This window comes from Silurus aristotelis, assembly GCF_946808225.1.
Source record: "Silurus aristotelis genome assembly, chromosome: 5".
Taxonomy (NCBI): Eukaryota; Metazoa; Chordata; class Actinopteri; order Siluriformes; family Siluridae; genus Silurus; species Silurus aristotelis.
This window is the reverse complement of record NC_139578.1, coordinates 2,049,159-2,071,667: the sequence shown is the minus strand read 5'-3', so window position 1 is coordinate 2,071,667 and position 22,509 is coordinate 2,049,159. Positions and strand designations below refer to the sequence as shown.

At 43.2% G+C, this 22,509-nt stretch overlaps 4 protein-coding genes across 9 annotated transcripts in view; 2 read left to right on the top strand and 2 right to left on the bottom strand.

The window, feature by feature from the left end:
* The window catches only part of asip2b (agouti signaling protein, nonagouti homolog (mouse) 2b), a 217,644-nt gene that overhangs the window by 136,357 nt on the left and 58,778 nt on the right, over nt 1-22,509 (bottom strand). The gene's annotated exons all lie outside the window — the stretch shown is intronic.
* Nucleotides 28-5,121, top strand: LOC310725723 (glyoxal reductase). Of its 2 annotated transcripts, XM_083540750.1 has the most exons (8): nt 28-268; nt 1,500-1,748; nt 1,816-1,917; nt 1,986-2,077; nt 2,150-2,332; nt 2,419-2,478; nt 2,793-2,896; nt 2,994-5,121. In XM_083540750.1, exons 1-7 carry the CDS (start codon nt 43-45, stop codon nt 2,886-2,888), a joined length of 1,008 nt encoding a protein of 335 aa, XP_083396876.1. In that variant the 5' UTR covers nt 28-42; the 3' UTR covers nt 2,889-2,896; nt 2,994-5,121. The 2 variants fall into 2 exon arrangements, with proteins under 2 accessions (XP_083396876.1, XP_083396875.1); XM_083540749.1 differs by lacking the exon at nt 2,793-2,896.
* Nucleotides 5,727-14,150, bottom strand: rc3h1b (ring finger and CCCH-type domains 1b). 5 transcript variants are annotated; one of them, XM_083540736.1, is made up of 20 exons: nt 13,953-14,084; nt 12,435-12,849; nt 11,586-11,706; nt 11,255-11,494; nt 10,994-11,169; nt 10,654-10,854; nt 10,441-10,573; nt 9,959-10,190; nt 9,587-9,829; nt 9,152-9,345; nt 8,618-9,039; nt 8,369-8,527; nt 8,150-8,296; nt 7,847-8,066; nt 7,680-7,773; nt 7,506-7,602; nt 7,261-7,425; nt 6,831-6,931; nt 6,354-6,527; nt 5,727-6,323 (listed from the first exon to the last, which is right to left on the bottom strand). In XM_083540736.1, exons 2-19 carry the CDS (start codon nt 12,663-12,665, stop codon nt 6,371-6,373), a joined length of 3,333 nt encoding a protein of 1,110 aa, XP_083396862.1. In that variant the 5' UTR covers nt 12,666-12,849; nt 13,953-14,084; the 3' UTR covers nt 5,727-6,323; nt 6,354-6,370. The 5 variants fall into 5 exon arrangements, with proteins under 5 accessions (XP_083396862.1, XP_083396861.1, XP_083396863.1 ...); XM_083540735.1 differs by having other exon boundaries at nt 5,727-6,527; nt 13,953-14,150; XM_083540737.1 differs by having other exon boundaries at nt 5,727-6,527; nt 13,957-14,091.
* Nucleotides 14,811-22,164, top strand: LOC310725716 (uncharacterized protein). Its single transcript, XM_083540740.1, has 9 exons — nt 14,811-16,260; nt 17,000-17,069; nt 17,280-17,405; nt 18,277-19,370; nt 19,476-19,644; nt 19,971-20,193; nt 20,289-20,410; nt 21,178-21,350; nt 21,562-22,164. The coding sequence occupies exons 1-9, from the start codon at nt 15,525-15,527 to the stop codon at nt 21,753-21,755; spliced, it is 2,907 nt and encodes a 968-aa protein (XP_083396866.1). The 5' UTR covers nt 14,811-15,524; the 3' UTR covers nt 21,756-22,164.

The following is a 22,509-nucleotide window of genomic DNA, read 5'->3' as shown; positions in this document are numbered from 1 at the left end:
GGTTATTATTTTTTATTCATTTCTTTGTATATTTTTTCTATAATGGCAGCAGCCAAAATAGGGATTGTGAATAGGGCTGCCGTCCTTCTGTTTGCACTGTCGCAAATAACCGCAACTTACGACACCCCAGGCTGCACACGCGCTTGTGTCTTATCTCCTCGCGCTGAAGTGTTCAATCTGCAGGAAGCCGCTTTCTGTTTTCATCCAATGCAGCAGTTTCCAGACGTTGAGCTTTCCAACAGATTAAAAATCCCAATCCTGGGTTTAGGTGAGTATTTGTACTTATTGTTTACTGGGAGATAAGAATTGTGGAGTGTTTTGTGTGCGCGCAGGAAACGAAAGCGGGTTGCGCGTGCATACAGTGTTTTACGGTAAAGGCAGCTGCAGAAGGGAGAAAAAAAATGAAGGAAAAAGAAACACTTTCATTAGAGAGACGAGTGTTTTCCGTTCTTTCAGCTCCTGATTAGGGTCTAAAAAAAGTTTTTACACAATAATATAGTTCATAGTGCGTTTTCAGTTTCAATTTTAGAGGGAAGAAAAACGTTTTAAGAGACCAAACAATCACCTGTTCAATGGCCAATAAAAAAAATTAAATAAATAAATACAAAGATCAAATGGAAAAAGTTGAGATCAAAGTTGTGACACTGGAAACTCCTGGTGAAGATCCCACATTAAAGACACCCACCCACATGGAGCTCTGGGTTCTTATGCATTTTGAAAAAGTATAAAGAAATATGGAATATGATTTGAGTTATTTCCAGGTCTGCATTTGAATTAGTGTGTGTGTGTGGGGGGGGCACTGAGTATTGAAAAATATTTTTTATACTTAGTTTTTATAATTTTCCCCTATTCAGTTGTGTGTGTGTGTATAAATATATATATTTAAAAAAAAATTAGGATACATTAAAAAAAAAAAGGCATTCACACTGCATTGTGAAAACGGTATTTTCAAATTGATCCACTTTTTAAAAAAGCTACGGTTTCTCTGACTGAATACCTCAAAAGGCCCAAAACAGAGTTTGTTTGTTTAAAAACGTATATTTCAAACAAACAAATAGAATTAGGTCATGTCCACACGAAGACGTTTTTGAAAACGAATCATTTCTTTTCTCTGTTTTGGTTTTCCGTTCACACTGAGACGATTTATTCAGCGTAGCCTTTTTTTGTGGAAAACGCCCTCTAGTGGGGATTGATTTGAAAATGTATACAAGATTAGTGTGTAGCCTTAATGAGAGCATGGAAAAAAGGTGTTTTTTTTGCGTAGTTATGAATTATGTGATTGGTTGTGTAATAGTGCGCCGGTTGAACACATGGAAATCGTCGAAGATTGTACCCTAACGCATGTTATAGTTGGAATTTAAAAGTTATTTCAGATGTTATATGGTTAAAAAAAAAAAAAAGGTTGCATATTTAAGTCTGTACGGAATTTTGAAGTGGGAATATGTGCAGGAACCCTGGGATCTATTGTTATCAAGCCTGATATCGCATATTGTGAACAGGAACATCGCATTACGGCGGCTACTCGCACGATGCAGTAGTCTACGCGCTCCAGCAGTGTGGCGTCCGCCACATAGACACAGCGAAACGATACGGCTGCGAAGAAGCCTTGTCCAAGTCTATCTCCGAGAGCGGAGTCCCACGTGACCAGCTGTGGATCACCACCAAGCTGTGGCCTGGGGATTATGGGTATCGGAGTGCCAAGGAGGCCTGCCGGGCGTCGTGCAAAAGACTCGGAGTGGAATATTTAGGTAAGAAATGTATTATTGCTCTGCTTGTTCGAGATGATGGTGGTGGTGTAACCGATTTGATTTACAGATCTGTATCTGATGCACTGGCCCGATTGTGGAGTTCCGGGCCGCTCCAACCGGGACGTCCAAGCTGAGACGTGGAGAGCACTGGAGGAGATGTACGATGAAGGTGAAACTCTTGCTATAGGTCTAGTCAGGGTAAGTATCAGGGCTTGATGTCTTTCCTTTCGGTTACAGGGTTGTGTCGTGCCATCGGGGTGAGCAACTTCCTGATCCCACATCTTGAGGAACTCAAAGAGGATGCGGGTGTGGTACCACACGTTAACCAGGTGTGGGCTGAAAGGAGAGGATTCTGTAATGCTCAACAGAACGATCGGATCAACAAATGTTTGGTTTTACAGGTGGAGTTCCATCCGTTCCAGCAGCCGTGGCCGTTGGTGGAGTTTTGCCGCCGCGAGGGTGTAGCGTTTGAAGGTTACTGCCCTCTGGCTAAAGGCCAAGCTCTCGATAATCCGCTTATCGTGGCGCTGGCGCACAAGTACGAACGCAGTGCTTCACAGATCTGCATTCGCTGGAGCATTCAGGTACAAACGCTGGTTTATATACACATTTTCAATCACACACCCACAACCGTAGATCTGTCAGCGAATACGTTTCTTTGTTTTGGCAGAATCGCATCATCACCATCCCAAAGTCTACCAAGCCAGAGAGGATTCGTGAAAACTGTCAAGTAGGTCTGCAATTATGAAGTATTTAATGAGGGTCTGTTTGTGGAAACCTCATCAAGACTCCATGTTCTATATATTAGGGAAGGAACCGTTTGGTTCTCGCCATGTTCCATGCAATAGAAATTGGTTGCACCTGGCCAGAAGTCATCGTCTGTGTATTCCTTCATTGACTTCCCATAAGCCACTTTTCCCAAAGGATTTACTCAGGATTAAAAGCATTTTGTAACAATTTAATGTTTGTTTAGCTAGCCAACTGTATTTCTATATAATTGGTATTGGAACTGCAGATTGTCTCACACCGCTTCTGCATGCACAGGTGCTTGGGTTCCAGCTGGGAGACTCTGACATGGCTGCCATGTGCACTCTGCATGACGGGAGGCACTTGAGCTGGGACCCAACCCACGTGGTGTGAGCGTGCTGGTGTGTGTATTCAATCTGCATTCATCTGTCGTTTTGAGAGTTGAGGGAGCGAGTTGACGAGAAATGAAGCGGCTGTTTTCCCTCGTGTGTTTTGCAGGTGTTCGGGTTCACGCTGGCTGACGGGGACATGGAGCACGTCGGGCGGTTACACACGGATAAAAAGCTCATTCGTCTCGGCTACCCGCTCTGGAACGGATAACGGGCTCGGAATTGTGTCTACGGTTTTAAAATCGCCACATGTTCATTGATCTGATTGAGACAAATCATAGCTTGGTAACTGGCAGGTTGAGAAGATCTAGAGAACGAGTTGTTTGGGTCATCCATTTGGGAAAAGCCCATGCTGGGATTTCCACCCAGCAACACTTTGAGGAACCACCAGTGTGATTACTTCTGTGACATGGAAGCAAATTTTTTCTAATGATGAAATAAATTGCAGACTCGTGTCAATATGGTTTAATCCGTCCTCTCGTTTATAATCGCTCGCTGTCATACACAAAAGTTTTTTTTTTTTTTTTTTTAAATCACTTTTTTTTCTCCCCACGTCCTCCTCCCTCCAAACGTCCAGTTTCACGTCTCAAAGCATAAAAAAAAGAGCAGATTGTATTATACAAAAAAATGCAAACCAATTTTCACACAGTGAATTCGTTTTACAAAGTCATAAAATGGTGTAATAATGGCTACATCCACATCGGAGTAAGATGGTTCTAAACATTCCTTAATGGAGTATAATCTAAAGTTTATATATCGATATATATAAAAACCTGTCCTTGTTTGAAATCAAGCCTGTACCTTTTTTTTTCTTTTTTTTTTCAAATTAATTTAATTTTTCCTTTGTTTTTAAACAAGACGATCAGAAGCAATCATAAAAAAAAAAAAAGGCGCTATGACTTTTTTAAGGAATAAAAAAAAAAGGAAAATCCGTAGACACGTCGGTAACAGTGTTAAGGTTTGAGACGGCGAAAGAGAAGAAGGAAAAAAAAGTGTTAATTCACTTTTTGTGGCTTAAACGAGTGCTACAAGTCCGCCGAAAACGGACACGATCGAGAAATGATCATCACCCGTTAGGACCAGGCTCGTGAAGAGAGCCGTGCTCTCCGGGGGAGGAAAGCAGGGAAAAAATAAATCATGCACAAAACTTTTATATAAAGGGAGTCTCGTGCCACTGCGTTTGAGTGGACGGACACGGACATGATGTCGTCTGTAAAAAAGTAAAAAAAAAAAAACACCACGATCAACTCGGTGAGATCACTGATTATTACAACCTACAAAAAAAAAAAAAAAAATCCTCAAACCAATTTACTGATTTATCTTAAATACGTGCGGCACAAAATTCGCCCACCATCAGAATAAAAAAACGGCCTCCGGGGTTTTCCGTCGCACACGTGTGGGAAAACAATTCAAAATCTTTTTTCGGGTGCCAAGGTTTAACCCGACGTTTCACAAATTTTGATACGTTCCCATTCAGCCGCTAGGAAAACTCTCTTGCGTGTACGTGAGCTTTAACGGGTTTGCAAATAGCCGCAGAGGGACCAGGATCGACCGGAGAACAGGCCTGTTTAGCCCTTTTGGAGCTTGTTCACTCAAACTACAAAACTCTGGTGAGAAAACGCGAATTACAGAAAACTCTCTTCTCGAATCATCGCGCTAAGATTTTCACGTGATCAACGTTGGCACCTTTGAGAACTTAAAGTGTATTGAAAATAGTGTAATTTGGAAAATACCAAAAAATAAAAAAAAAAACCCCGAAGGTCATATAATGCATCGAGCGACGAACGTCTGGAAGCAAGCCGGGGATTTTTGCTCAGCAAGATTTTAACTCGTCAAAAAGCTACGAATAATCGCAAGTCGACTCGTCTAGTGCGAGAAATACACGCAACTCTAGTTTATTAGGGAAAAAATTAAAATAAAAATGCTACTCTTCTCGAGCAATAAAGAATAATAAATAAAAAAATAAACACACACAACCATGACTAGAAATCATTCAACAGTAAATCAGGACGCCTAGAGCACGACGATATAAACCGAGACGAAAAGGTTACACGGTAAGAGGTTGCACCCAAAATTGGAGCTTTAATATCATAGTCGGTCTCAAGAGACTAGAACGAAATGTGAAGAATGTCATCACTATAGGAAGACTTTGGAGCTTGTCCATGTCGTCAACAAGTTTCTGGGGCAAAGTCCTGTTCGGCTGAGTGTCGCTACGTGCGGGAAAAAAAAAAAGAAAAGCATACAGCGAGGTGATGCGCTCGAGCGAAGAGTTCGGTTACACGCGTGATCGCTTTTTTCAAACGTCGCCATTTCAGAAACGTTTTGGCTTCACGGTTTCCTCGTGCCTGTGCAGCGGCCGACCTGAATACGCAAACGTGACCGGAAAACCCATGTAAGCAACTTCACAGAAGTCAGGGAGAACTGACGGGGAACAAAACGTTGACGTGAACGAAGGGCGTGACCCACGCGACTTACCCCACAAAACCCACCCCTTTCCACGCGTGACCCTTGCTTCGCCGAGAAACGGTGGTGCTGCCCCCATCTGGTGAACACGAGGATCAAAAAAATGATGTTCTTTCTTAAATAAGAATAATAATAATAAAAAAAAAGAAAAAGTACATGCGCGTATAGAAAAAGGTGAAAGAAAGTGCTCGTGTTTTTTTTTTTTTTTTGTTTAGGTTTTTTTTTTATAGACATTTGCACACGTTCTATAAAACAGAACATTCCGGACGTAGAAATTGTGAACAGTTCTATAGCCAAAACCATAAATTAAATGAAATCGTACGATTGATTCCGTTTATCTCGAACCCTCGTGTTCGCCGGACGACGCGGCACCGGTCCGTTTCTTTCTTTTTTTTTCTTTGTCCAATCGATTCACCTCAGTGTTTGTGACACACGGTGCCGGGAAAGCTGCAGTGAAACGCCATACAAAATGAACTGATAAAAAGCTTTTCCGTGCTACGTTTTTCCTAGACGCCCGGTCCGTCTCGCCATATTCAGGCAGGCACAGGTTTAGTATTATCATCATCATCATCATCAAGATCAGCATCTGGAGAAGTCGGAACGCTTTTCTTTTCCTACGCTGCATTTTTATCACCTTGATTTAAAATCGGAAATGCTGAGTAGGGAATAATAAAAGGACTACAGGATAATTATCAGATGCCCTGGTTTCCAGGTGATGAGAAGTCATTCAGAAGAAGAAGAGAGAAAAGAAAAAAAAAAAAAAAAAAACCTTATTCACAGAACAAAAAGAAAAACGAGATTCGTAATCACGGCAGATACTGCTCATTTCTTTTTCTAAAATAAAACAAGTGTTCTTGTGCATGCATGTAACAGCATGCAGGTAGGGGTGTGTGTGTGTGTGTGTGTGTCTGACCCTCATATATTGGTGCATTTCTCTTCAATGACCAAACCTTGACTAGGGCTGAGTGTGTGTGTGTGTGTGTGTGTGTGTGTGTGTGTGTGTGTGCACGGTTACGGCCGCTCTTAAGAATGAACGACGCCGTTCTTTTGGAGCTCTAATCCGCTTCCCGCTTGGTCTCCGGAGCAGAGGGTGAGCGGAGACGTCTTACTGGTCAGAGACAGCATGGCTCCCGGGACGCTGTTGGCCGGCGCCATGCTGCTTACGCCGTTCGACACGTCGCTACAGGAAACAAAGACACGGCGTGTTACGGGATGTATTGTAGGTCTCGTGTTAGAATTGTGAACGTTACTGGGGGTCTTAACATTGTCTATATATTTAGGGTGTTTAGATCATTTATACAACTGAGCAGTTGAGGGTTAAGGGCCTTGCTCAAGGGCCCAGCTTGGTTTGCTGGTGCTGGAACTTGAACTCATTGCAACTATTAGTTAACTAATAGTCTTCTGACTTAGGAGTTTGAACTCATGACCTTTTGACCCGAAGTCCAGCCACTGGGTTACCACTTCCCACCTGTGTGTTACTCACCCCAGTGCTAAGGAGAGCTCCTCCAGCTGTGCTTTATGATCACTCTGGCCGTTTTCAGTGGCCTTTAGTTTGTACTGGACTTCCTGCGTCACCTGGTTCTCCTGCAGCGTAAAGCGAAAAGGGTATTTTCTTTACATCTCAGTCAAACACAAACACACACACTGTGTACTATGTATACCAAATATAAAAGATCTGCAGACCCCTGTTAAAATAGAGAAAACTTCTAGCCTGGTTGTTTCCTGTAAAAACTTCAATGTATTTCATAATTCATTGTTATTGTAATTAATAATTACTTGAGAGTAATTTATTTTTATAGGTGGTAAATTTATAATTTGATGTCCATTTTACATATTCTTTTGATTTCCCCCCCCAAAGACAAAAGGCAGGAAATGACTTTGAATGTTCCTGTACGTCGCAAATAAACACTCACCAGAGCGATTTCACGCGTCCTCTTTCCGATTTCCCTCTCGACGTGATGAAGCTCGAGGCTTAGCTGCTCGCTGGATACCACGCCCCCTACAGGCCATTTAGCGGCCGGAGGTTGAGAGTTCAGAGCGCTGGCTTCGCGCTGCAGCAGCATGGAGTTACTCGCAGCCTGCATACACAAAAGAGACAGCCGGTCTGAGTAAAGACGTCTACGTGAACCAGGTGTGCGGAGGTTGCTGAGGCAGTTACCTCCATGCTGCGGATCTGGGTCTGCTGACTGATCTGTTGGTTGACTTGCTGAAGCTCAATCTTCAGCTGCTCTCGATCAGAGGTGGACACGGGCAGCCTGGAGGAGATCAGATACAATGCTGAACATTAGTACAACATAGGTTACGTGATTACAGGCTGGAGTCACATACATACCGTTCACTGAAGTGGGTTGAAGAGGGGATGCTCTGGTGCTGAGGGTACGACACACTGCCCCATCCGCCACCATGGTTTCCGTAGGAGTAGTCGGCTACGAAGGTGTGATCACTGGTTATATACAAGTTACAACCAATATCCCAGTGTTTGGTGTTAGCTGAACCTACCTGCCATGGTGATGTGTTTGGAGCCAGAAGCTTGTGAGGACGCAATGGCCTGCACAGGACCCGTGGTCTGGAAGCCCGTCTTTGACGTGCGGGAAATAGCACCGAACGGCGACACAGTGGGCAGAGGGCCAAACGGGATGATGGGATCGTCGTCTTTGGCTTCCGCTGAGCGCCGCTGTCCGTCCAGAGGTGGCTCTCTCAGACCTTTCCCCTCCATGCTCTTTGGGAAAGAACGAAAAGTTGAAATAGGATGAAGGAGATTCTTGAGCCAAGGCTAAATCTTTAATGCAGGAGACGACGTACCATAATTTCCACCGCGCTTACGCCATCTTTCGGTTTGGGATCTTTGGAGCCGATGTATGAGCCGATAGTGTCACATGACCACGGCGAGTACTGACCCGCATAGTCGGGTTCGCGGGACGCAAACGCTTTGGAGCTGTCCTCAATGTACTGCAAGATGAAAAAAAATATTTAAACAAAGCATGGGATGATGCTGAAAACAATCAAATCCACAAAATTTACCTCTTGAGGGTATTCGTTCGGGAAGGTGTGAGCGGGCAAAGTCGGAGAGGCGGCGAACGGTGGAGGAGAAATGACTTTCCTTTCCTCGAGCTGGTTAAGAAGCTCCTTACGCCTGCGATGCAGGTAGTCCAAGCTCGGCTGGGAGCGACTGTACGGATCCTACAGGGGACAAAGAGGGTGCACTTATATTATATTATATTCGAGACAGAGCATAAGAGTTTATTAATGTTAATATAAAAATTTACTCACCCTGATATGGGCCCTGATTTGCCCAGGATGTGGTGCAGGGGGGTAGTAGCCCTCTGGAGGATACCTCTCTCGGGATGCTGGAGCAGAGTGGTAGAGAGAGGCGAGTGCTCCTGGAGTGGGTGGCACATCCAAGGGCACGGGGCTCATGCGCACCAGCTCGTCTCGGGGTGGACCAAAGGATTGAGGGGGTGGTGGCGGAGGCGGGGTCGCGTACGGGCCGTGCCGGCGAGCATCGTAGTGAGAGGGGGGCGGGTACGGGTGGGCATTGACGCCTGAGAAGGGCGGACCCGAGTGGTGGGGAGGCGGGTACTGACGATCGGTGCCATAAGCAGAGTAAGGGTCTTGGTATGGGGCATCGGCCGAGGGTAGAGGGTTACGGATGTAGCGGGGTGGCACATACTGCTGGTAGGGGTATGGGGCACCTGCGAGAAAGAATCATAAGAATTTACGTCATGCATCAGAATACAGTGAAGAATAATCATGTTGGGATTTCGTAGATTTCAGCAACTTTTTTTTTTTTTTTTTTTTACTCACCAGTAGAGTAATGGGCGTCATACTGCGCTCCCGATGGCGCTCGGGCCTCGGGGTAGAAGAGCTCAGGTTGCTGTTGTGTGTAGAGTTGAGGAGCACTACGGGGCATGCCCGGAATCTGCTTGGGCATGGGCAGGTGCTCGGCTCTCTGGTGGGCAACTGCATGAGGAGGCAGGGGCATGCCGGTTTTATCCAAGCTGCAAAAAGAGTGAACCAAAGATGAACAAATGTGGTCAAATGTAAGTTTATATCCACTTTATTTATTATTAAAAATACCCAACATTTATTCAATTATCAGCAATATTCAATAAATCCTGGTTTTAGGGTTAAAAATTATTCCACATAATCGCAACAGAGCACAAACAATCAGAAAATGAAATTTAGTAATACGGATTGCGTTCATGCGTGTTAATTAGTGAGAGTTTATGATAGTCGTACGAGTCAGGTGGAGATCCAGGAGCGCTCAGGCTGTCCATTTTGGCCTTGCGCATGAGCTCGTACGGCGACTGGTCGTGCCCGCGGGCTAGAAGCTGAGGCGCCGGGGTTGGACACTGCGGCACGATGCCGTTTGTAAGAGGCGAAGGTTTCCGGGTCAAGCCCTCGAGAGGAACGTCTTCATCGGGCAGCAGAGAGGGACCGCACGGAAGTCTCGAAACCAGACGCTTGTTCATCTTACGATACCTGAGAATGCGAAAAAAGATACGTTAATCCTGTTTGTTTGGTTTTTCCCCCAATAAACAGCATCTGGTGGAGAAATAAAGAAGAACCACCAAAACCAAAGAATCACAGTTAACTATGGAAGATACTGACTTCTCCAACTCTTCCTGCGAGTGGGCGAAGGTGCAGCTGGCACCCCGGGGGCAGCCCCCTTTCTGCTTCATGTCACGGCACATGTAGGTTTTGTACTTGCTGTGCTGCGGCGGCTGCTGCTGCTCCGTGCCCTTTTTGCTGTGGTTCTGGATGAAGTCCACCAGGCCATGCACCACCGTCTTCACCGCTACCAGGCCCTTCTCCAGCTGCTCCCATGTTGGAGGGGGAGCATCTGAGAACAGAAAACAGCAAAAGAGCCCCGTATTACATTAACATTTAATGCCAATTTTTTAGAGCAATTTACAGTAATCTCAGTTATACAGCAGAGCAACTAAGGGTTAAGGGCCTTGCTCAGGGGCCCAGTTGTGGCAGTTTGAATCTGGAATTTGAACTAATTTAAAAAGTCCAACATCTTATCCACTGAGCAACCACTTCCCTGTCATCCACATAGTACATGCTACAGTATACCTTTCAGCATATACCTGGACTAGGGTCGATGTTGGCCAGCAGCTCTAGGTGAGGTCTGAGCCGGTTCAGGTTGGCAGGATCACCGGTCCTCTGTAGGGCTATCGTCAGCTCCTGCACGCTCTGTGCAAATGACGCAGGCGTCTGCAACTGTGAACAGAGCAGGAAATCAGTAAGGGGTGTGACTGCGCATGATGACACAATATAAGTAATTCAAATTGATATAAAACCTTATCGATAATGGACTGCATGTGGGACTTGTGCGACTGGTCCCCGTAGAGCAGAGAGGACCACTGGTCAGGGGCGATGCGCAGACCTCCCTCCATGGCGATCTGGACGATCTGAGAGTCGTGCTCCCGCCGCAGAGCCTCGTACGTTCTGAACTCCTCTTTCAGCTGCATCAGGGACGAGTCCTCATCTCTCTTGGTCACCTGTTTAACGGTAAACCAAAGAAACGATGAGGATTTATAGGGTACAGTATAACCCTATAATTACAGTGTTATACAGTATTTGCATTATTCAAACAAACTAACATGAGGAGGACGTGTCTCCACGTCGAAGTGTACTCACTTTGAAGCAGGAGGCACGGTAAAGCAGCTGGACCACATGTCCGATACTGGTTTTGGAAGCCTGTGGGAATCTGGGCTCCAGGCGCTGCACTACAAACAGAACCAGCACCTTCCTGGACAAAGCGGATCCGTCCTCCAGAGCCAGCAGGACCAGCTTCAAGGCCTCCTCCTGCATGGCTAGGGATTAACATCAACATGTCAGCAAAAAAAAAAAAGAAAAAAAGTCAGACACAAAAGTACTATAGTACAGTTGTAGATTTACCTGGCCCTAGAAACTGGCAGCCCCTGGCACGGACAGCGGCCCACAGGTTCGAGGAGAGCTGCTGGGGGTTTTGGTGCTGCAGGATAAGCTCTGTGACGGTGCGCTCGCCCAGCGACCGGGCGGCACGCATGGCACGTACACGCCCCTCTTCCTCCACCAGCTGGCAGTGCACCAGGGTCACCAGCTTCCTCTGCATGGGTCTGCTGAGCATGCTCTGTGCCGCATTACTCAACCCCACGCCTAAAAACAGAGAAAGAAAATCCGCATTTAAATAATAAAAAATAAAAAAAAGTAAACTTGAAAGCACTTTTTTTTTTCTTTTTTTTTTTACCTCTTGCATTGCTAAGAGGTTTGAGGTAGAGGGCGAGCTCCTCCACACACTGCCGCGCCTCATCATAATGCTTGGTGTCTTCCGGGCTGGTGATCAGCGCCACAGGCTGGGGCTTGGGCACCTAAAAAATATCATGGCGTTAACCTATACTACCCGTAATAAAAGTATATAATTTAAAATGACAACACAAACAATACATACACAAACGTTGACTTCCAATAATTTATATATATATATATATATATATATATATATGACCAGATGAGTAGCTTCACGTGACTCCCATTAAAATTGTAATCGTGATTTGGATGATTTCGAGATTTTAGCCTCTGATCTATTGCATTGTGTAGCGTCTATGGGAGACACGTGACTAAAGAACAAACGGCTCGGACCAGAGGACTCGCGAGATGAACTCCATGTTGTACATAACCTACTGGGATTTTGCAAATCGCTCTTTAAGACGACTCGCCACATTGAAGACTCGTTCGCGAATGGACCGTCGCAATACGACAGCTCTAAAGTCTGTCTCTTGCTCCAACGAGTTTCCACGTCTTCATGACTGATCCAAATGGGAAACGTCATGGAACATAATTCCGAGCCTTTTTATTTCATAAAAAAAAAAAAAAAAAAAAATCTCCCAAATAGATCGACATGAAGAAACTTCTGACAATGTAAAAATCTCGAACTACTTGGAATGGATTCGTGACGTTTGCCTGTAAAACTGTCGGTGAGAAACCTCAAGAAATTAACCATAGGAGGACTAATAAATTCCTGTACGAGTTCACATGACCACGCTTGGGTCTCGACCGTGAGAAACAGGGTCGGCTTTGTGAGGTCCGGGGGTCTGACCTGCGCCCCGACGAGCTGCAGCAGCGCCGAGTTGACAGGCAGCTGCTCGATGTCGGTGTTGATGGCCGTCTGGTCGAAGGGGCAGGCTTTGCGGTGCAGCTTGTTCAGGCACATCTTGCAGACGGTGTGGCCGCAGCCAAGGCTGATGGGCCTCCGCGCCGTCTCCTCGAACGTCTGCGTGCAGATGGGACACAGCAGGAACTCGGTCCATTGCGGCGCTTGGACGGGCATCGTCGCCGCCACGCTCTACATGTACGAGCCGAGCCCAGGCCGCGTCCGTGTCATGAAAACTACGACAAACAGTGGGGGGGGGGGGGGGGGGTTTAACAGGGAGTCCACCGGAAATCACAAGGGGGTCGCCGAGATCGCCGTCTGCGCGTCCTGCCGCCTCATCACACCGAGCTGGACCTGAAACCTGCAAAGATATTGATAAACAATATTTTACTTCAAAATCATATATTTGCACATATATGAAATGTGTCTCTTGCTCTTGCTAAATCACCTGTCAATCTAATTTTCAGCTAACAAATACAATATGGGTTTTGAAGCCTTTTTTTTTTACCTCATAAAGTCGCAAAAGGACGCGTTATAACCGAAATATTCCCCCAAAATATCAAAATTATTGAGCTTCTTCACAGCTGCTTAGCAACTCAGACAGGCTAAGCAGCTTTTGCTAACTGTAGCATTGTTTCCTTGTAGTTTTGGACGCTAGCTTGTGATTAGCATTCGGTTTTTATTGCAATTCGAATTCGACCAAAAGCGTGACATGGCCAATAAATAATTGTATTTTATTAGAATGCATTATTATGAATTGCAGACCAACCAAAACTCAGTGAAGAAGCAGAAGAACTGAGGGAGCAGCCTCGAGCTAGCTAGCTGACTAGCTGGAGAAATTTAGCATGATAGGCACTTATGTAATAAGAGGGGTTTTGGGAAGGAATAGCAAAAATGAAAACCTGTCAAATATAAATATATACATATGAATAAAATAGATTGGGATTCAAGGGTTTTAGTGGAAAAGGTGTGAAATATTTCTTGGTCCAATTTTTTTTATTATGTGAAAGAGTTTTTTTTTTTTAAGGGGGGGTGTTAGCTTAGCTACCGACAGCCTGCAAAAACAAAGCAAACTTCAGGATAATATTATATAAAACATTGAGTATTAAATCATTAAAACGAACCTGCGTCAAAATCGAAAGAAAAAATAAAAGAAGGGAGAAAAAAAACGGAGGAAACCCCAGTGCGCTCGGGACCGCGTCCCAAACAGCGCCCCGTTCGGAAAGTGAGTTCACTCGAAAGAATGCACGAGCGAGATAGTGTTCACTACCTAGGGAGTTCCTCTATCTAGGGAGCATGCGTGTATTTAGGATCGCGCCTCAGGACCCCGATGCTATCGCAAGTTGAGCGAAATCCGCCGGTCCACACCCAACATACAAATACACGGAGGAAACAATATATATATAAACATGGTGAAAAAAAAGTTTAAAGATTAAAAAATAAATGAATAAAAACGCGACTTACTCACGACTCATGAGTCCGGACGCATTCATCTTGTCTTTATTACAAAACGGTGCTTTACTCCGTGGGTCGCCATGTCGACCGAGTGCGCGTGCATATGAGTGCGCGTGCGTGTGTGGAGCCGAAGAGGTCGCCAAAGTTAGTCAAGAGTTCCTTTTGCGCATGCGCACATTATCTGCTGGTCTACTCTGGCACTGCACTATAGATAGATTAGATTAGATTAGATTAGATTAGATAGATAGATAGATAGATAGATAGATAGATAGATAGATAGATAGATAGATAGATAGATAGATAGATAGATAGATAGATAGAGTATTATTATACTGTAATACTGAGTATTACCATGTGTCTGTGATAAAGTAAAAAAAAAAATTATTATTTATTTTTTATTGTAGTGTTTTATTGATGTTTTTGTTTCTCTTTGTCTTTTTGTTTTGTTGCATTGTTTTTGTTACATTGTTTTCTTTTACAGTTATTATCAGAAAATGTGTTGATTAATGGTATTAATATTCAAATTCAAATCCAAATTAATATTCAAATTCAAATTAGTATTCAAATTAATTTGATTAAAATGTATTTATATGCTGTATTTAACAATGGACAGTTTCCATAAGCAGCTTTAGAGAAATAGGTTCTAAAATATGAATTTGTATGTTAGTACTTATAAGTTTATCCCTTAAAAGTTGCAAGGGGGAAAAACTCCCTGAGATAGTATGAAGAAGAAACCTTGAGAGGAACCCAACTCATGAGGAAACCTATTCTCATCTAAACAACTAATGTCTGTTTATTAAAGTTCCAGAATTCCTATCATTTTTGTCTTATCAACATTAGATCATACATTATATCATTCGGAGGTAGAAGCTCAGTGGTTAAGGCATTGGACCACCAAGATGTTTTTGGATGCTGTGTTTGAAGCAGGAATGCACCCCTGGTAAGGACGCCCCTGCAAGGAGACACACAGTAATATAAGTTCAGGATCAAACCATTAGCCCTTGTGTCACACTGTCTTTCATAATTTTTGCTTGAAAATCCACTACTAATTCATCTTCAGAACATTTTATAGGAGCTCGAGTCCCAGGTCACACAGCCTCAGAAACACTACCCTTCATAAGGCCACTAAACAAAGTTCTACTGTTAGATTGAAACTAAAATCATGAATGGGATGCATCGATGTACACAGTAAATCCCGCAATTGGTGTCCAAGGCATTAAAGCAGGCTTTTATGTTCCGTTTTGCTCTAATCCATCCGATTTCTGTGTGGATTAGCAGACCAATCACGACTATTGAGCGCGAGTCGACGTGCTCAAAGATAAAGAGGGGGTTTATCATAGCAGTACAGGTGGACGTGTCCAGGATTCAGCCATGTACTGGATCATACGTGTATGCAGGATGTAAATACAGAGAAGCATTTTAAGATCAAGAGACTATGGTGGAGGAGCTGCAAATGCATTTTTTTCAAGGTAAATCATTCTGTCATGAGGATTTGATGGATGTGTTATGTGTATGTTTTTTTAATTATAAAAGATTACTCGATTACTTTGCTGTCTTGCTTTGTATGGCCTGCCCGTGCTAATGAACGTAGCCGATCGAACACTACAAAGTAGTGACATGGAGGCAAATGCGCCAATAAAAAAGGCTGGCACACAGTTGTTCAATTACACGGGTCAATCTGCTCCTGACTTTGAGAGTTCCAGCGATTTACCCTCAGGCTCGGCTGTATCTGCCTTACAGTCCAAATTCAAGGAACGATCACAAAGGCGGTCTAAAGGAAAAGAGACGCGTGTTTTGCTCAAGGGTCCGCCGGAAGCTTTAAAGAAACCGGACAAGGAACAATCACCTTTGAGCATCGCAGAAGTCAAAATATTTAACATGTGCAGCAGTGATGAGGTTTCTGAGGTACAAGGCTTTGCAACTCCAAGCCAGCTAACGGAAAAGAAATGGCAAAAAGATTTGATTCCCAGTTATGATAATGAGTTTGGAGAAGGATCCAGAATAGAGGATTTCATAAAAATTGGAGATGGAGGCACCCTTCTGTCAAAGCCCACTTCTTCTCCAAGGTATTGGACGCCACCAAAAGGGTTTTGGAGAGTGGCTCGAAGAGAGGAGCAAAATTTCAAATTCAGAGGTACTGCTCTTCACAAAGATTTGCAAGGATTGGACAGCGTAAAGAGCACTTCCACCCAAAGATGCTTCCAAAACGAACAAGGTCCATTAGATGAACCCAGGAAGGAAGATAGTTCAGGGGCAGAGATCACCAAAACCACCTCAGCCATGTTTGCTGAAGGACAGTATCCACCTCCAAACAAAGGTGAGATCAGAATTAATTTCACTGTCAGTTGTATTGTTCTTTCTTTGCATCAAAACTGTATCTCAGTAGTTCCTAGAGTCTCAAATCCAGCACAATGTGCTGCAGGATAATGTTTCTGATCTGTGAGCAGATGGCTCCATTCCGTTATGAGATTACAGATGTTGGGGGCTGGGATGAAGAGGACTACAGATAATAATGTTTTAATGCCGCATGATGAGACCGAAGGCTGAAATCTGCCGACCTGGTTCTCAGAATTGTTGTGTAACGGCAGAAAGACAATGCCAGAGTTTGCAAGGTTTAACGCAACCTTGTTCTAAAGCATATATGTATTGTAAAAAATAACATAGGTCCCAGACCCAGACCTAGTGGTGATACAGGGCATCCACTCTAAAGCTAAAATTGTCTCTTTTCTAATTGGTACTGAAAAGATTGATTCATCCAGTTTTTTTTCTTACCTGCTTGAAGGCATCCCTCAAATTTCACCCTGCACATTTCCCTTTCAAATTGGAACTCCAGAGTCTCCAGGTAGGTAGTGATGGGAAACACTGGGAAGATGTACAGTGGGCACTTAATTGTAGCAATAATATAAGCAAAACTTTTTTTAATCAAACACAAGAGGATCGAAAGATCATTGGGAATCACCACAAACTTCTTATTCTAGACAACTAATCCATATTTCATGTATTGCTTTATATTGAAAAAATTTGACATATATGTGTCTTTCCTTCAAATTCTATAGATTTACCTCCATCCTATAAAGGGACTGACTGGGATACAACAATCAGCTGCAGATCCGGGTTTAACATTAGGTAAAGAAATTTCGTGGTAAACATTGGATATTTTTGCTTTGTTCTCCAACTTACTAAGCGATAATCTGTCCCATTGCTGTGCTCAATAATGCTAGAACTATAGAGGTCAAACAAAAACAAGCTAATTCATGACGCTTAGTAGCATAATTTACATGGACAATATATAATATATTCGGCTATTTTTATAACATTCTTACCTTGTTTGTACAGATCCGACTTGACTATTAGCCCACGTCATGAGCAGGCAAAACGTTTGCTGGAGAGAGCCAGATCGAAGGCTCACTCTCAGAACCAACATAATGACCAGGGGACTTCATCCATACAGACAGAAGTCCTGTAAGTGACCCCATCTTTTGACCTTCCCCTTCCTTCCTGTTAGCAAAAGATTCAAATTCTACACCCAAGTTCAAGCTGAAAAGTAAATTATTAGACAAGAACACAAGAACAAGAATGATTCACAACAAACAAAAGATTCCTTTTAGCTGAAAGAATCAAGAATCATTTCATAAAAATAATGATGAAGTTATAATTTGATAGCTTTGGGGTACATCTTGGCACAATGATAAAGAACACATAATACAGACTGATGGAAAAATTTCGAGCCTTGATGTGAGTTGTGTAATGATAACCTCAGCAAGCAATTTTTTACCCAGCAGGTCCTCGCTTGCAATGAACTGAAAACCCAGCACATATACGCATGGTAAAAATGAATCCTAATTCTCCTAGGTTTTAGCTAAATCGGTAAATCCATTTAGCATAGTGTAATGTGCTAATGTGGTTTTTAATGCAACATTTCCCCCATATTTATTCAAATAGTCAAATTGAAAAGGACAGTGGGGAAGCAGTAATTTCATAGTGTAGTATTTCACACAATCAAAGCTTGCTGAAGTGAAATAAGCATTAGAAATGGTGGACCATGTTCATTTTGTTGAATAATTAAAAGTTTTTTAAAACAGTTTTTTTGGGTAGTTATATTTTCTCTAGCTCCCCATATTGAAATTAACAGTAATTTTTCTATATCAAGCTAGTGCCAGACTCAAACCCGCCCCCGTCTAATTAGTGACTTATTGATGAACCACTGAGCCACCACCCAGTGACTCAATTTATATATTTCTTGTCCCACTTAGGAATTAATTAAGCTTCTTTGAGATATACATGATACAAAACCATCCAAAGCCCACAAAAGATTTTTCTTCTTCAAATTTAGGGAGATGTTACCAATGCATACCCCACCACCGGAGATCATCACAACCACTCACGAGGACAAAGGTCCCTCATCTGGCAAGCTGCTGTACGTTCCAGGCAGGAACAGTAAGAATGGTGATCACTTGCGGAGACAAGGTCAACTCGGTCATGCCCACTTTGAGGAGGAGTCACAGAATGCGAAAGAGCGTCACTGCCAAAGTAGAGTTCTCAAGCATGAACCGGTGTTGATGGACATTTTACTATCTAGCCAGCAACCAAAGGCACCACCGCCTCTTGCAGTCCCACAAGATAGTAAGGGTTTAGGATCAAGCCAGGATAGTGCAGGAATCCCACTGGCCATTCATGGTAATCAAGGGGATCCCTTTATAAAGACTGTATTGTGCAAAAGTCAGCCCCAGAAATGTAAGGCCTGTGGGAACATCCTAAAACTAAATCATTCCAAAGAATCTAGGCAAAATGCAGATGGACTGAGAAACTCTGGTAATCAGTGGGTTACTTCTGGTCAACAAATTGTTAAATCAAATCGATTAGAAGGTACTATGTTGACTGGAAGTTCCAGCCTGGATGACAATGTCATGGCTGCAGAAGAAAGTGATGCTGGAGAAAGAGCATCAGCTTTTGGGAAGCTCCGAAGGAGGAGTCGCAAAGGGGAGAACAGAGTTGAGGCGAGTTATGGCCCTTATGCTCGTGGTCAAGATTTGTTAGCGCAAAGAAGGAATTCTAGGACCAGATCCAGTCTGGAGGAGGTCTCTGGACCTCGTTCCAAACCTGCACGAGGTGTTAGATTTGCTACTGATTCCTTTACACCAAGAGCTACAACTTCCAGAAACTGTAGGGATTCTGCTGGAATCCACCTGCCTATAAAATCAGCTTTAAAATCTGGGTCCAAGAGCAGACCAATAGAGCAACTCGGTGTGAAGACCCTGTCTTCAGTGCAGGAAGTGGAGAAAAGTCCTCACCATGCTGTTGCAACCCCCCAGGACCTTGGTGCTCCTTCACAGGTTTTACAAGTCTCCTCAGGACTAATTCCTTGTTTTAAATCATCCTCTTTTAAGTACTTGTTACCTGTGGAAGCACCTGTAGAGTCTTTAGATGGTAAGCATAACCGCTAGTGTTTCATTGTTGTCCTTCTAGTTTAATGTTCTTGCTTAAAAATGTACACTAATTACCTTGTGAACTTTTACTCTTTATTTTTACTAGTCCTTTTGCCAAGCGAGGATTCTACCTGTGCTGCCTCTCGCCCAACAGAAAATTGGCCAATTGTCCGAGGTGCGGCCATGTCCAAGACAGAGGATTTAAGAGCAGAACTTCTTAGATCAGTACACAGAAAAGCTGAATTACAGTGGGATGAAAATTTAGCTGCATCACGGTACGTCTAACAAAAGTCAAATGTACTGTATTGCTAGATCAGTCTTTTGTTGAGGATATTATTAGAATTATGGTGAAAACATTGTATACTGATCAAAAGGTTGGTGGTTCGAGCCCTAGTATTGCCGAGCTGCCACTCTTAGGGTCCTTGAGAAGGCCCTTAACCCTCTGTGCCTCAGGGGGTGCTGTATCATGGCTGACCCTGCACTCAGCACCGAGCTTCCTAACATCACTGGGATATGCGAAAAAAGAATCTCACAGTGCTGTAAAGAACATGCAAAAAGCATAAAGCGCCTTTATTTTTTCTTTTCTTTATTTTTGCATCAGGAAAACACTGGAGCGGGACGGAAGGCCCAAGCTCTCTCTACGCCGTTTTTTCTCGGCCATGGGCCTAAACAGCATGGGAAAGATGGTGAAGGGCAGTCGGTCCAGTAGCATGGAGCATCTGTCGCATTTCACAGCCAGAGCTTCTCCAAGCCCCACTCACAAAGGCCAGACTCTATTGCAGAGAACACCATCTCTTCAGGCCCTAAATATGGCTACTTATCAGGTTAGTATGGCTACTTATCTATACTGGAAAGCTTCCTGAAATTTCAGACAAGCAATTAAACTGGTCTATTATTGTTCCTTATTTATTTCCACCAGGAGTCTCCCCTTGCTCAGCTGCGTAAAGCTTCTTCTGTTCAAAGCCTGCAGTCTCCAAAGAAGAAATATGAGCGCTCAGCTGTTCCTGGAGAGCTTCATTTGCCTCTTCCTTTTGGTACCAGGTTTGTTGGGAGAGCTAATGTGTTAAGTACGCATTGTAATATACCACTACCATTGTACTGCTAAATTCTTAAATCTAACAGCATGGCTGTATGATTTAGTGGTAATTTCACAGGTGTATATTTATTTGTATGGTGGACATGCCAGCTAGCATAAGTATAATAATACAAGGGGTCAAGTCAAACTGGGACTTTTAAACTTATAAAATAAAAGAACAAATTTCATAGTAAAAAATGCATTTATTTTTCAGTACACTCCCCTGATACATTCATACACTTATCCCAGCATTTAACTAACGCCTGGAAAGATTTGGCATAGAAAGATTTGCCAGTATGCCTGAACCATCCTTGGACATCACTTTATTTGTCACCTTGCTAAAATGGCGACCTCCAAGGAGCTCGTTGATTACCCAGGATCAGTCATTATCCAGGATTGACTGCTGTGGGCTGGGAACCACCACGACTGGGATCGTCACTGACAAATGTACGGAGATCTTTAAAATGTTTACGCCATACAAATGTCTGACTGCGGCTGAGCGTCTCATTTCCAAACTGTACTTGAATTCTTCTGTAGATATCTACGTTATACATCTTCGTTCACAAGAAACTTTGCCACACGCTGTACCATGCATTCAATAACACTGTTGTCTGCCATCTTGATTGTCTCTGGACTGGCCTGCGACATGTGTGCCACCAAAGCATGTAGTACCACCATGCTAGCATACATTTTTATACCTGTAAAATTAAATGCTTGTCATGTATACTTTTAGGGATTCTTATAATAAAAAGGGAATGGAAATCCTAGATGCACCTCAACCTTTAGGTCCAATGGGCCGAATTCTCCAGACGTTCCCTGATGGATCTTTGTTGCTGGAGCTCACTAGACCAGTCAACGCACCTTTCGGCTTTGTTATCTGTAAAGGAAAAGGTCGACCCGACTCAGGTATTGGTTCAAAATTTCAAGCATGAGGAATAAACATTGAAACCGGACTCTCAGTTTTTGCATAGCCTGTATTTTAATGATATCTTTTTTTTCTTCATCTCTGTCCCAATCAATAGATGCGTAATATAGCAAAAACTTAATTAACATTGCCTTACTAGTTAAAGTGTAAAATGGACCTGTTGCTCTTTCTCTTGCTCCTTGTTCCTAATAGGAATATATGTGGAGCAAGTGGGAGGCGGTACCACAGAGAACATCTACACCAGCCTTTTGGCAGTAGGAGATGAAATCCTGGAGGTCAACGGAGAGAAGGTGACTGGCTTGAGCCTCGACCAGGTGACCTGTCTGATGACTCGTGAGAGTTCGGCTACCGTCCGAATCGTCCCACATCGTTGGATTCAGCACTAAACTGCTCAAGGATACATAATGGATCCAATTGTTGAATTTCGGAAATGTGAATGGAGGGAAAGTCCACCATGTCTCTGTTACTATAAAGAGGAAAATTAGTGTCCATGCCGTGCTCAATTCAACACCTTATGATCTGACCAATAAGATTAGAGAAATCATCAGTGCTGTTGGATAAAGAAATTCCTAGCTCATTTTCACCTAAATTTATTAGCGTAGGCGTAAAATGCATTATGGGGAACACACGTATACCTCAGCCACCAAGCTAAAGCGTATAGAGATTAATTTATTGTACTTCTATAAGGTATTTATATTAGAGTTAGGGTTCTATGTGGTTGTTTGTTTTAATAGCTGATATTGTAGTTGATCTCTCAATTGATATAATTGATTCATTGGTGTATGTCTGTACTGCTGCTTGTGTTTATGTCTGTATTCTTGACTGGAAACAAATAAAATCTAAGTATATAGTAGTGTCCTGTTGTACATGGAAGAAGACACAATGGAGATGTGGTGGTATGTGATGGTGTTCTTTGATAAGATGTTGGGTGTCTGATCAGAAGGTCATACGTTTAATTCCCAGCACCACCCAGCAGGCTCTTGATCAAGGCCCTTAACCCTCATATGTGATAATACCAATATAATACATTGCCCTTTTCTTATCATACAAGGTTCATTATTAAAAATAATTATATTTCACATTTAAACATCGACCCAAAAAAATTGGTGTATTTAATTAGAAAAGAAATACGAAAGTGTG

Coding starts and splice junctions, on each gene's coding strand:
- LOC310725723 (XM_083540749.1), top strand. CDS start 43: ATGGCAGCAGCCAAAATAGGGATTGTGAATAGGGCTGCCGTCCTTCTG. Junction 269..1,499: donor AATCCCAATCCTGGGTTTAG/GTGAGTATTTGT, acceptor TATTGTGAACAG/GAACATCGCATTACGGCGGC. Junction 1,749..1,815: donor ACTCGGAGTGGAATATTTAG/GTAAGAAATGTA, acceptor TTTGATTTACAG/ATCTGTATCTGATGCACTGG.
- LOC310725716 (XM_083540740.1), top strand. CDS start 15,525: ATGAACGTAGCCGATCGAACACTACAAAGTAGTGACATGGAGGCAAAT. Junction 16,261..16,999: donor GTATCCACCTCCAAACAAAG/GTGAGATCAGAA, acceptor CAAATTCTATAG/ATTTACCTCCATCCTATAAA. Junction 19,371..19,475: donor ACCTGTAGAGTCTTTAGATG/GTAAGCATAACC, acceptor TATTTTTACTAG/TCCTTTTGCCAAGCGAGGAT.
- rc3h1b (XM_083540735.1), bottom strand. CDS start 12,665: ATGCCCGTCCAAGCGCCGCAATGGACCGAGTTCCTGCTGTGTCCCATC. Junction 9,346..9,586: donor CCTGGATCTCCACCTGACTC/GTACGACTATCA, acceptor CTCTTTTTGCAG/CTTGGATAAAACCGGCATGC. Junction 7,426..7,505: donor CCCAGATCCGCAGCATGGAG/GTAACTGCCTCA, acceptor TTGTGTATGCAG/GCTGCGAGTAACTCCATGCT.